This window comes from Equus asinus, chromosome 20 (genome assembly GCF_041296235.1).
Source record: "Equus asinus isolate D_3611 breed Donkey chromosome 20, EquAss-T2T_v2, whole genome shotgun sequence".
NCBI lineage: Eukaryota > Metazoa > Chordata > Mammalia > Perissodactyla > Equidae > Equus > Equus asinus.
In genome coordinates, this window is record NC_091809.1 from 61,185,284 (window position 1) to 61,198,047 (window position 12,764).

The 12,764-nt window shown below is 37.9% G+C and overlaps 1 protein-coding gene across 2 annotated transcripts in view; it reads right to left on the reverse strand.

Annotated features, from left to right (window-relative positions):
- The window catches only part of ARHGAP42 (Rho GTPase activating protein 42), a 261,928-nt gene that overhangs the window by 58,079 nt on the left and 191,085 nt on the right, over nt 1-12,764 (reverse strand). For both annotated transcript variants that reach the window (XM_014842478.3, XM_070490390.1), the window contains exons 5-6: nt 12,385-12,486; nt 4,529-4,639 (exon numbers count right to left, since the gene is read on the reverse strand). In XM_014842478.3, the coding sequence (XP_014697964.1) occupies nt 4,529-4,639; nt 12,385-12,486 (213 nt within the window). The remainder of the gene's footprint in view (nt 1-4,528; nt 4,640-12,384; nt 12,487-12,764) is intronic.

Sequence of the window (12,764 nt, forward strand, 5' to 3'; positions counted from 1 at the left end):
GCACGTTAAAATTAAAAATGCGTTTTTGAAAAGCTACCTCTGACTCTGAAGCCACGCTAATAAACGAATTCATCAATACTGTTTTCATATCTAGGGAAAATAGTCCACGTGAAAGCTCATACTAGCTGATACCTTACTGATGCTAATGACACACGTGCCCCTTTCTCTGCGCATTACCTACACTGGTTGAGCCACACCACAACCCTGGGAACTACATACAATTTTTATCCCCAATTTACAGATAGAGACCTGAGGCACACAGAGTTTGAAAAACATGCCAAATTTGCACGGCTAGGAGATTGGAGACAGATTCCATCTTACTGCCAATCAGTTAGCCATTATACTTCTCTGTCTCTACATGGAAAGTGGCCAGACAACTGCGGCCTGGGGAAATAACTTTTAAAGTAGGATGATCCAAGAAGGACGGAAGAACAAATAAATGAACGGGCAGATCTGTGCATTGATTCAATTACCTTTACCAAAGTAAAGGTCAACCTTTTATTTTCTTCTTCTAATTTTAAGGAATTTAAATAGCTTTACGATAAAATTTGCTAGGGTCATCCATTTTGTTTGGTCAGAGCAAGTATTACAAAGGACTAATTTTGGTAGTTAAGTAGCCATTGAGGTAGTAAGTGCGACTGTACAGCAACTTCAGATTTGGGTTCTGGATTCCTGGCTATCCCCCTCTTTAGGTTTGTGACCTCAGGCAACTAACATTCTTTCTGTGACTTAACTTCCTCATCTGGAAGGACAATAATTACCTAATAATAAAGCCACTGGGGGGTTTATGTGAGGCAATGCAGAGAAAACAAATAGCACATAATAGTTGCTCACAACACATTAGTCCCAACTAAATATGCTCAAAAGACGTAATCAAAACATACCCAAACTGCAGTCGAATGAACCATAAGGGAGTCAAGTCATAAAAAGATTCTTTCAGTTTTCTGAGCCACAAACCTTCATGTACCACAATATGCTTCTGATACACTAGGACTCAGCTCTCTTATGCACGCTGTCCACATTCAGTGTACTTCTTAAACTTTTTCTCCTAATCATCAAACCTCTCGTAAGTCCAGGCAACCCTGAGAAGTAGGAGGATCTTAACAATCAGAAGTCAGAGAAGATTATGCTTCTGCCCCATTTTTTCCCCCATTACAGACCGGGACTCCTGTATTTTGTTGGCAAATACAAAAGGATGCAGTCTCCCGCTACTTGACAGAAACATTAATGTGAACCACACGTGAAAATCAACGTGAAATTTTAAATTTATTAGTAAGCACATAAAAAAATTTTAAACTAAGCGAAATTTAATATTTTATTGAATATACCCAAATATTATTTCAATATGCAATCAATATAAAGAGGTTTTAAAGAGATATTTTACATGCTTTTTTTCCACACTAAGCCTTTGCAATCTAGTACGTATTTCACACTTCCAGCACATCCTAATCTAGACTAGCCTCAAGTCAAGTGCTCAATAGCTATTGTGGGTAATTGCGACGACACTGGATGGTGCAGGTCTAGAAATCACCAGTTAGCTACAATTACTTTCCATATAAAATATGATAAATGAAAAAAGAAAAAGGCCATTAAAACTGTATAGCTGATGAAGAATTGTATTTAAAAAGCTGATTTTCTGTATACTTAATGACATAGTTAATTTATGAAAAAATATGTAAATATTCCCTCTTTTTCCTACATATTAGACCCAGGTTTTCCTTGGACAAACAACACTGCAGGAATGTTTACTCCTAATGTCACTTGAATATTCTGTGGAAATTTTATCGCAAGTACTAAGATCTTCATATTAATTGAAAGATTGTAAAGTTATCTCAAATGCACCATCATAAAGTAGGAAGGATATTTAATACCAATCAGCAGCCCCCATTTATATCTTCTACCTGATATCTCACAATCTTTATGAGATCGGTTCCATCCCTAGGGCATTTTGCTCTACTCTAATGCTTATTTGTTAAATAAATCTGGGCTAAAACTAGAGGAGACTGCTCGATTTCTGCTATATGAAACGGTAATGCAACAGGAATTGGATTTCTGCAGAATAAAAACCACAAAGATATTAAAACGTCCTCCTCTGTTTTTACGTTTATAGCTCTTGGGAGCTCTGTTTTTGAAATTTTAAAAACTTTTTTCCTCCAAATTAATTTGTAAATCCATAACCTAAAGAGCAACATGCCCATGTTTCATTGCTCCCATTCCTATTCTTCTCATTACTGAAATGGAAATTAAGGAGAACCCCATGGATGAGACTTTGTGGCTAGAAATGAGAATGAGACTAAACTGACGGTACTATTTAGTTTGGCCAGACATTCTAATAGGAAAAATACAGCAGCCAAGAAAATATTTTGGGAGAAGGACAAATTTTACATCAATTTTGATTGTGGTGTCACAAGAAAGGCACGCATTACAGAAGACTTATCAGGCCATCCCAGTTTGGGATACGGTAGAGGGAAGAAAGTAAACACACTTCAATTGAAGGACGGTTTCCACTTCTCTACATGCATTATCACAGAAATTCATAAATTCTTATCACTCCTTCTGTCACTTGTGAACAAATAATTTTACAATCTTCTCAAATAATTTTACAATCTTCTCCTTCTATACCTGATATCATCTTACTGAATGGTCTAGTTCACTGTTCCCAGACAGGACGGGTTATAAAAGAGGCTTAGATGCGGAAATAGGCTACCTGCGTGCCCTTCCAGAAGAGAAGAGGTATTACAGATGTGAAAGGACCATTCCAGGTACAAGGAAGACCAGCATAGCAGATGAACACAGTATCTGAAGGGAATGGGAACAGGCATGAAGGAAACCATCAGAATTAATGAGGGTACTCTACCAGTTTAGCATCAAGAAGGGACAAAATTCAGAAATCCCAAGAGGCAGGCCCTAAGGAGGAAGTTTGCCAGCAAGCAGAGAGGCTTCAAAGACCATGGTAGGATCCGGAGGCAGGACTTAGTCCATGAGAAGGCGAGCAGGAATTTTAAGTATTGGTCATCCTCCTAGAATATGAGTTGTTAGGCTGACCAGTTGTCCATGAACCCCAGGTCAGCTTCAGAAGGCCCCCAAAATAAGTTAAATCAGATCCTCAAACTGTCTACTAAATATGAGGTTACCAATTCATTCTAAGGGGTGTAAGTTTAAGGACTTGGCTATTTGGCAAATAGAACTTGGAGTCAAGACTGTTATCCCAAATCAAAGGTGAAAGTCACATCCCTGAGCCTGCATTGTGGCCTCCAGTTCCTTACATTCCCTCTAGCTGAACAGCTGGTCTTAGAAAGTTGCCAAGTGCCCAGTTTACAGGAGAGAGTCAGGTGGCTCCAGCTGAAGGCAGCAGAGGTGCTGGGAGCCAGGCAGGGACAGGGACTGACAACACTTCCCAGGCTCCTTTCTGTCTCCGTTTCCTATCATCTTTAGGGAATCGCTGATGGGTTTCCATCAGGAAATGAATTCTGTCAAATATATTTTAAAATGGTCTTCCCTTCTCTTCTCCCCATCACTTCCACTAAAACAGGAACAGGGTATTTTATTTCTTATGATAAATAGATTTTTTTCTTTTACAAATTGACATAGGAAGAAATGTATGGCTTACATTATATTTTTAATAACATGCAATTTACTATCGCTGTCCTCTCATCTCACGGGAATTGAGCATTATATATTAACAGAAGATTATCTTGATTATAGAACTTACCTTTATTCATCACAGATGATGCCTCATGAAGATGTCTACTCAGGCAATATGGTAACGTATTAGGGTATTACTTGGGGAAAAAAATGCTAAGAAAATGAAGTCAGCTTATAAAGACCAGCCACCTGTTCTTTTCTGTAATGCAGTTTACATTAGGGAATCCATTACTTCTACTCTGACTTAGGAAAATAAATGACTTCATTGGAAAATCAGGCAGGTCCTAGCCTTACAAAAAAGCAAGTGGAACAAAGGGAGAAATACAGCCTGACGTTTTCTCCCTTCACCTCAAGGTTGGGTAAATGGGTCACTTTAGTGGCGAGGTGTATACACTGAAGTATATGTAATGTACCTGCTTTAATTTTTTTTAAAAAAAAATTAAACTATTTTTTAGAACAGTTTTAGGTTTACAGAAAAATTGAACAGAAATTATAAATTGAGTTCCTATATACCCCTTTAGCCCCTACACACACGGTTTCCCCCATTATTAACATCTTGCATTAGTGTGGTATATTTGTTGTAAATCATTACCCAACACTGACACATTATTATTAATTAAAGACTATAGTTTACACTGGGATCCACTCTTGGCGTTGTACATTCCATGGGTTTTGAGAAATACATGACGTGTCTCCACCATTAGAGTACCATATAGTTTCACTGCCCTAAATGTGCCCTGTGCTCCACCTATTCACCCTCCCCCACTCCTCCCTCTTCTTTTATTTTTAAAAATCATAATTTTCAGCAGAAAAACACTATGAGGTTTTTTTTTTTTCATAGAATGTATTGGAACTACTATTTTATAGGGAACCTAAAACTTACCGGTTCAACAAATTCAAACTTCTTTTTTTCTTGAACCTCTTGAATTTTAAAGACATATTCTAGTGATGCTTCATAGAAGTTTTGATGTTCTCGGTCAATCTGTGTATCTGCCTAAAGAGCACAAAAAGGCAAACCATGACACAGGAAATAATTATTGATGGTTCTGTGCTAGAGAGGGATTCAAATCTTCTTTTACTCTCAAATCTTTAAAAATAAGTCCTGCAAAGAGTTTTAATATAGCAATTATTATGTCCTGGGAATACAGAGACGGGGAAAACACAGTCCTTGCCCACAAGACCTTATCGTGTATGGCATGGGAGGGGAAAAGAAAAACCTCACAGAGTAAGTTGACAACATTCAGTACATTTTAAAAAGTACAGTCATGCGCCGCATAACAACATTTTGCTCAATGACAGACCATATATACAGCGGTGGTCCCATAAGATTACTACCATACAGCCTAGGTGTGTGGTAGGCTATACCACCTAGGTTTGTGTAAGTACACTCTGTGATCACACAATGACAAAATTGTCTCACAACACATTTCTCAGGACATATCCCCCTCGTTAAGCGATGTATGACTATTATAAAAGAGATATATAAATGTATATGGAAATCTATGGGGTCATAGAAAAAGAGACTAAGTTCTGGGATAAAATGGTGGTGGTTTGAGTTGTATCTAAGGATGAACACCTGGCAGCGAACAGTCAAAGAGAAAAAAGGGGTCACTCATGAAAGAGTAAAAAGGCATTAAAGTGTCTGACAGAGTTTGGCTACACAGCAAATAAGTGGAGGAAAGGAGGCAGAAGTAAGGTTGGCATCACATGATAAAAGATCGTGAACACTGCATAACAAATTCAGGTTTTAATTAAGGAAGAATCATCTGTGAATATTAAGCAGCAGAATCACAGCATTAGGAAAACTCTTAGAATGATAATACTGGTAGCAGAGCCAAAAACAGTCCAAGAACCATTGAATGGAGCATGAACCTAACGAATCATGCTCCACCAATGTCATACACGCTTATTCTTTATGACTACCATAAGGTTCTATTGATAAAGTGTGGGAAAAGGGTTATGAGATAATTTCACTTTCTTTTTGACGTTGCCTCTCTCCCCTCTTCTATGCCCACTGTCACACTCAGATGCTCTCTTTAAAACTGACTTTGGTTTCATAGAGAGTCATGATTTTACTTTCCTTGCCCAGATTCACATCCTCACTGCCAGCTGAGATTACTACAAGCGGATGAAAACAATGGACTCTCCTGAATACTAAGTATCCGCCAACAACAATTTGGGAATAGAAAATTGCTTTGGAGCCATTTTACAATGATAATTTCACAAACAAAAGCCCAAAGGGAAAAAAAAAAAAAGATAAAATTAGGTTTGCTGACTTGGCCATCATAGCATCTTAAAACTTCATTTAAAACATCTTTAAAAATAATTATATATACTTCCTACATACCACGGCATTTATTTATATAATTAAAAATAACCCAATATATTATAAGCAACTTTCCAGGGATTTTTAAAGTTGAGAATTCCAAGTTTCTAGACTAACATATGAGAAGAACACATAAATCAGGTAGAAAATTTGGACCAGAAGATTCTTAGCTCCCAAAGATTGTTTAGGAAACAGAGACATTCCATCAAAAAGAAAATCAGTATTCCGCTCAAATCATATATATTTTCTTCTTCCCACTGCTTAGAAGAACACACTATTTATAGAGCAAATGGTAAGGAGGTATAGGTGGCAGTATGCTAATAAATGTTTAGCAACTGGCTCTCTGGGGGGGAGAAAGCCTGATTTGCAGTATTTGCTGGTTTCTGTGGTAGAAATATTTCCAAAATAGCCAGTTCCAAATGACAAACCCAATATCACTGAACGTGGAAGTTAGAGATGAGAAAATCAGCTCTCCAAGAGAAAGCCCTAGTACATCACTGGGTGTAAAGGATGCAAGAATATTTTCAGTCTCAGAGATAACATTCTATTCCACAAGTTATTTCTGAAGCTTTTGTTTATTTTAAAAGATAATGTCATTGGTTGTGTTGTCTGGCACATGGAAACAAACTAGAATTTTCAAGCACCTTTAGAGCCTAAAATGATTATTTCTAATCAACCAAGTTGTGCAGAAAAGAGCAAGCACAGCAGGCACGAATGCTATCCACTGAAAGGCCTGCTTACAAGGTTGGCTCTTGGCTGGCAGCTGGGAGTGTGGATTTCGGGAGAGTTCCCACCACCCTAACTGATGAGAGGAACTCACTCTGCCAAAACCATATTGTTTATGGAAACAATACGGTTTATTTTAACACCTGCTTTCCTTCTGGGAGTCTGGAATCTGGGTACATGACAAGCAGAGGGTGCCTATGTGATCAGCCCCCACTAAAAACTACGGGCACGCAGTCTATATCAAGTTTCTAATAGACAACATTTCACACATGTTGTCACAGCCCATTTCCGGGGGAATTAAGCCTGTCCTGTGTGTCTCCACTAGGAGACGACTCTTTGAAGCTTTTGCCTGGTTTCCCTCAGACTTCACCCTATGCATTCTTCGATTTTTCTTTATATCATTTCACTGTAATAAATCATAGCTATGAGGCCTCCTAGCAAATCACCAAACCTGGAGGTGGTCTTGGGGACCCTTAACTTTTGAGTATTAAGTCATTTCCTCAGAAACTTATTTGTCATGGACAATCTCACCTCATCAAAGTGGGGGGAGGGAACCAAAGAAGAATAAAAGAGAAATAATGACTCTTGCCATTTGCCAGTTATAGATATTTTCCATCACTTCCAATCTAGGCAACTGCATTCGATATACCAAATCCACTTTGAAAGATCATCTAGAACGTACAGTGCTTAAAGAAAACAACAACTTAATTCCTTTTCAGTACAAGATTTAGAAAGACATTCTTTTACTTGAGATGAATCTCTTTAGTCCTTAAGCTCACAGTGTGTGGTTCACTAGCAGACTTGCTTATATACCCACTAGCAACTGTTGCTATGTATTTTGTACTGGAAAAGTAAGATAACCATATAATTTATTTTTCAAACTTTTAAAACCAAAAGGAAGCACTAGTAATAACTATGCCAGAACAACAGGTATAATCTGTTGTTTACACAGAAAGGGAATGGTAAAGTCATCCTGGTAGGAAACCAAGTTAATTACATAAGAAAACCATATAGTTCTGGCAGATACCTAAATTCTTCCCTAACTACAACAGCTATCTCAATTCCAAACAGAGGAAAAAGTCTCATGTTATATTTGTTAAATCTTTCCCAGAGGAGAACGGATTTAAGCTGGACTCTGAAGAATGGAGACATTTAGAGCAGGTGGAGATAAAGGAAATGAGTTCGAGGGAATAGAGTCAGGAAAAATTATGTTTCATAGATCAAAAGATTTTGTTTGAAACCATCAGAAATGAGAGTTAAGGCAGAAAAGAGAGAATGAGTGCAAACTTCAGCCTATAGACTGTGCAAAAGCTTGAGGAAGGGGTTGACGAGATCAACCCAGAATTTCAAGAAGATTAAAGAGAGGACAGTATAGACTATATTGATTAATATATATAAATTATATAATCATTAAATGTGAATGCACCTCTTGTTTGCTCTGATTTATTAAAGGAGACTTCTTTCTTTTTTTTTGAGGAAGATTAGCCCTGAGCTAACTACTGCCAATCTTCCTCTTTTTGCCGAGGAAGACTGGCCCTGAGCTAACATGCATCCCCATCTTCCTCTACTTTATATGTGGGATGCCAGCATAGCTTTTGCCAAGCGGTGCCATGTCCACACCTGGGATCCAAATCGGCGAACCCCGGGCCACTGAGAAGAGGAAGGTGCGAACTTAACTGCTGCATCACTGGGCCGGCCCCTAGAGACTTCTTATTTGATAAGTGTTTGGTATATCCCAGTAAGAAAGAGAAGTTGAAGGATGTGGGTATGCGAAGCAAGGGGGAAAAAAGTCAAAGATAATTTTGATAGATGAAATCATATACCAGCATTAACAGAATTAAAGAAATGAGAAGCAGGAGCAAATTTGAGAAAATGGTGATGTGTGACATTTCATATTTGTCACTAAAAAGTGGTGGTCTGAAGTCCTGGTAATCAGTCAGAGGGCAGTGCAAAGACGGTCAGGCAGTGAAATCATGACCTAGGAGACATTCACCAAGATGTTATAGACAGTATGAAAATAGAAGCGATGTCAGGGGCACAAACTGAAAGATAAGAACAGAGGTGTGAGGGTAGAACCTAAGGAGTTCCCTTCATTTAGGAAGTGGGGTAAGAGGAAATTGTTGAAAGTGTATTTAGTGATATGTGGAAACTGAAAATCTGGGTTTCTGAAAGGAATTCTTTTCCCCTTGACTTTTTTCCTAATTATAGAAGTAATGCATAGTCATTATTGCAAGTTTATTCATTATTCATTATTATAACAGAAACATACAGATAATAAAAACTGCAATCCCACTGTTAATATTTCTATGTGTAATACACAAACTTACTTTAAAGAAACCTCAATAATAGTGTACATTCTGGCTTAAACTTTGCTTTTTTTCCACTTAAGCTAATGCATATTGCCCAATGTCATTAAAAGATTTTCCAAATAAAACTTTTCATAGCCACATCAATTCCACTTTTGGCCAAGCGATATGTGTATATACCCCAATTATTTCTTTCCTCCATTTCAGATGTTTCTAAATTTCTGCATTGTGAATAACTCTTGGATCAACATATTTATATGATTTATTTTTATGCTCATCTCTGATAATTTCTCTTGGGTAAATTCCTGCCAAAAGAAATAATTTCAACTATCTTGCACATTTAAAGTCTGTTGAAATATGTTGTCAGATTTACCTCAAGAATGATTGAATGATTTTATGTTCCCACCAGAAGGCAAAACTTTGCTCACTTTCCCATACTTCCATTAATAGTAGATATTATCTTTTAATAAATTACAATAACATCCTCCTACTATTATTAATTTGCAATGTTTTTTGAAGATGTGACATTGAAAGTTACAATATTCACTATAGTTTATATTTCTTCTTTGATGAAATGCCCTATCATATTCTTGGCCCATTTTTTCCACTAAAGACTTTTATCTTTTTCACATTGATTTGTGAATATATCTTGTTTATAAGAGATGGTAATCCTGTATCATGTACTACATAAGTTCCCTAACACTTTGCCTTTTGATGATTTAGTATCTTTTGAAATAGACAGATTATTTTAATACATTCTGGTCTTTCTACATTTCCTTTATGATCTCTTCCTCTTATTTTATGCTTAGAAAGAAATTATCCATTCACATATCAAATCTAACTTCTTTTCATCTACTGTAAAGCCTATAATCCTGACAAGTTTGTTTCCAATTCTGTTTACTCCAATGATCTGTCTAATTGATGGCCTTGGAGCTTTATCAACACAAGCTGACGCCTAATTCAGTGCTGGAAATGGGCAGTCACTTATTTTCCGTGAGCAAAATGAAGAAGGAGTCATTTTACGCAGGTGAAAAGGCACAAAGGGATCCTTTCTGAGAACAACTTAATAAGCTTGGTGCTGGAGGACGAGAGCTGCTCTGTAAAGGAACAGACGACTTTTAATGCATGTTATGGAATTAAATATGTGTGTGTGTGGCAGCATCTCCCTACAACAGGTCTAATTCCTGAAAGGAAAGAGGGAAAAAAAACACCCAAGCTACATTTTCCATTGTCTATATTACGTGCTCTTAGGAGGGGCTCTAGCACAATTTGTGTGGTGTATTGTGTTGTGGGTTGTGCCTCCTGGAAAAGTTTTGTGTGTGTGTGTGTGGAATGGGGCAAGTGGAGGACATTACTAACCACGTTATAGGTTTTTCCTGCCTCTAACTAAACACAGAACCAGAACGGATATTCTATTCTACCATCGGCTAAAGGGCCGAGGGTCACTAACAAGCAGGGTATGAAATATTGAGCCAGGTTGTCAGGGAAAACTGAAGCATATCCTCCAGAGGACTGTAAAATTAGGATAAAGTTAGCATTTGCTTGATAGTTTAACCACTGTCTTGTCTAAGCATGGCCTCTCATATTCGCCAAAAACCGGAGGAACCTATAACCCTTCAGAGACTCTAAAAAGCACACTGGATTTTGAGGTAATTTTTAAAATGACAGCTGGCCATGGCCCCTGACACAGCGGACGACGGTAGACTGGTGATTAACTATGGGACCTTTCTCCACCTGACTACATCTACACACTGCATTCTCTCTCAGGTTTATTCAAGTGCAGCGTTTAAAGAGAAATGTGAGGGGCTGGCCCAGTGGTGCAGCGGTTAAGTTCACATGTTCCACATCTCAGCGGCCTGGGGTTAGCCGGTTCGGATCCCAGGTGTGGACATGGCACCGCTCAGCATGCCATGCTGTGGTAGGCGTCCCACGTATAAAGTAGAGGAAGATGGGCATGGATGTTAGCTCAGGGCCAGTCTTCCTCAGCAAAAAGAGGAGGACTGGCAGTAGTTAGCTCAGGGCTAATCTTCCTCAAAGAATAAAAGAGAAATGTGAGGATTTAAGAAGTTTGGAACGTGTGAACATAATATAAAAATTACAACACAGTACTTCATAAGATTAAATCTGCCCATGAAAACTAAAAATATAATCTTCCTTAAATGGCAGATCTTTCTCCATTTCACCTTAGCCACCTTTCCATTTCACCCTTCCATAGGCCTTTCCATATATTGAATTATCTTCTTTTGATAGCAGGTGTTAAGACAAAGGTTATAATGCACTCATGTTTAAATAACAAACCTTCCCAATAGTAAACATTTTTACATGAACAAATTCAATTCCCTCAATAAGAACATGAGAGTATAGAAAAAAAGAATCAGGTAAAAACAACCCTCTGGTGCCTTTTTGATGCAGTGGAACCGTAGTCAAACTCTAAGTCATCAAGAGCAAAGGAATATGGAGAGCAGAGGGCCAGTCTGAGTTTGAAAAGCAGTTCAGGAAAGGAAGTGGCTTTGCTGGGGAAGGAACAGACTGAGGCATTTGAAAGAGGTTCTGCACTGCGATACCTGCAATTAACAGAGGGAAGAGGAAGAAGAAACTAAAGGAGCCTCAGCGCGGGACAAGGTTCCCAGTGAAGGTCTGGAGAGCAGTAGCGAGCCGCAGCTGAACCAGCTCAACAACTCCCAACTCACAGCTCTGAGACACCCCACCGTATGCTGAGGAGTGTGGGAGGTGTTTCAAGATTTTATTGCTGCCCTGGTGATAATGGCAAGACAGTTCAATTTTTTTTAACATATCCCATCATTGGAACTGGAACTGCATTATTCCTTAGTAAAAAGACTTTGATTTTACTAATTATAGTTAAAACACTATTAGTGAGAAGAACAGATGTTTCAGGAAAAGGGAAGAAATGGACTACATATACATATACATGTTAGTAAATATTTCTGTTGATTTGGTGTTTAAGAAAATTGATGTAAAATAATTGAGATTTTAAAACATGTAATTGTTTATCTTTTTTTGCCCCTAATGCTAAAGCAACACCTTAAAAACATATTTTTAACTTAATATAAAAGCTATAACATGAATTTGGTAGGTCCTGCCATTTAAAATAAACCTACTAAGCAGAAAAGAAAAAGTCTGTTGCATGCTTTCTCACTGTTGAAGGAAATAGTAATCTCTCACTTGAAATTGTTAAGATTAAATGTCCAAAGGCGTGTAAAAAGCTCAGCACAGTGCCCGTCCATAGTGAGTGCTTAATTAACTATTCTTATCACCATTTTATTAAGCAGTAGCAGACTCTGAGATACTTGTGCTTTTGGAAATTTGAACTTCACATGACTTAATGCTAACGCCCTTCCACATTTGATTGGAAAAGCTTACCTCTTGCAAATGAGACTCCTTTTTCTTTGCAGACAAATTTAAATGTTTGTCAAGAATAGAATAGTATTTTTCACTCTCCTTGTCAAACTTCTTCTTTCCATCCTAGGGGATAATAAAAACAACAAAACATTCAAATGAAAGGATCAAGACAACCTTGATTTTCACCATCCTCATCAAACATCCAACACAGGCGTTTAATAAAGATTTAGTGACCTTCAACTATGTGCAAAACTTAATGAAGGAGAATAGGAAGAAGGACGTGCAACAAAAGCCATTTGAATCTGTATTCTGCTCTCAAAGAAGTTTATGAAACTACGGTATGGAGGGGGCCAGGCTGCTTCCAGTTGAATCTCTTTGAGCACTTCACAGTTGATTCTCAA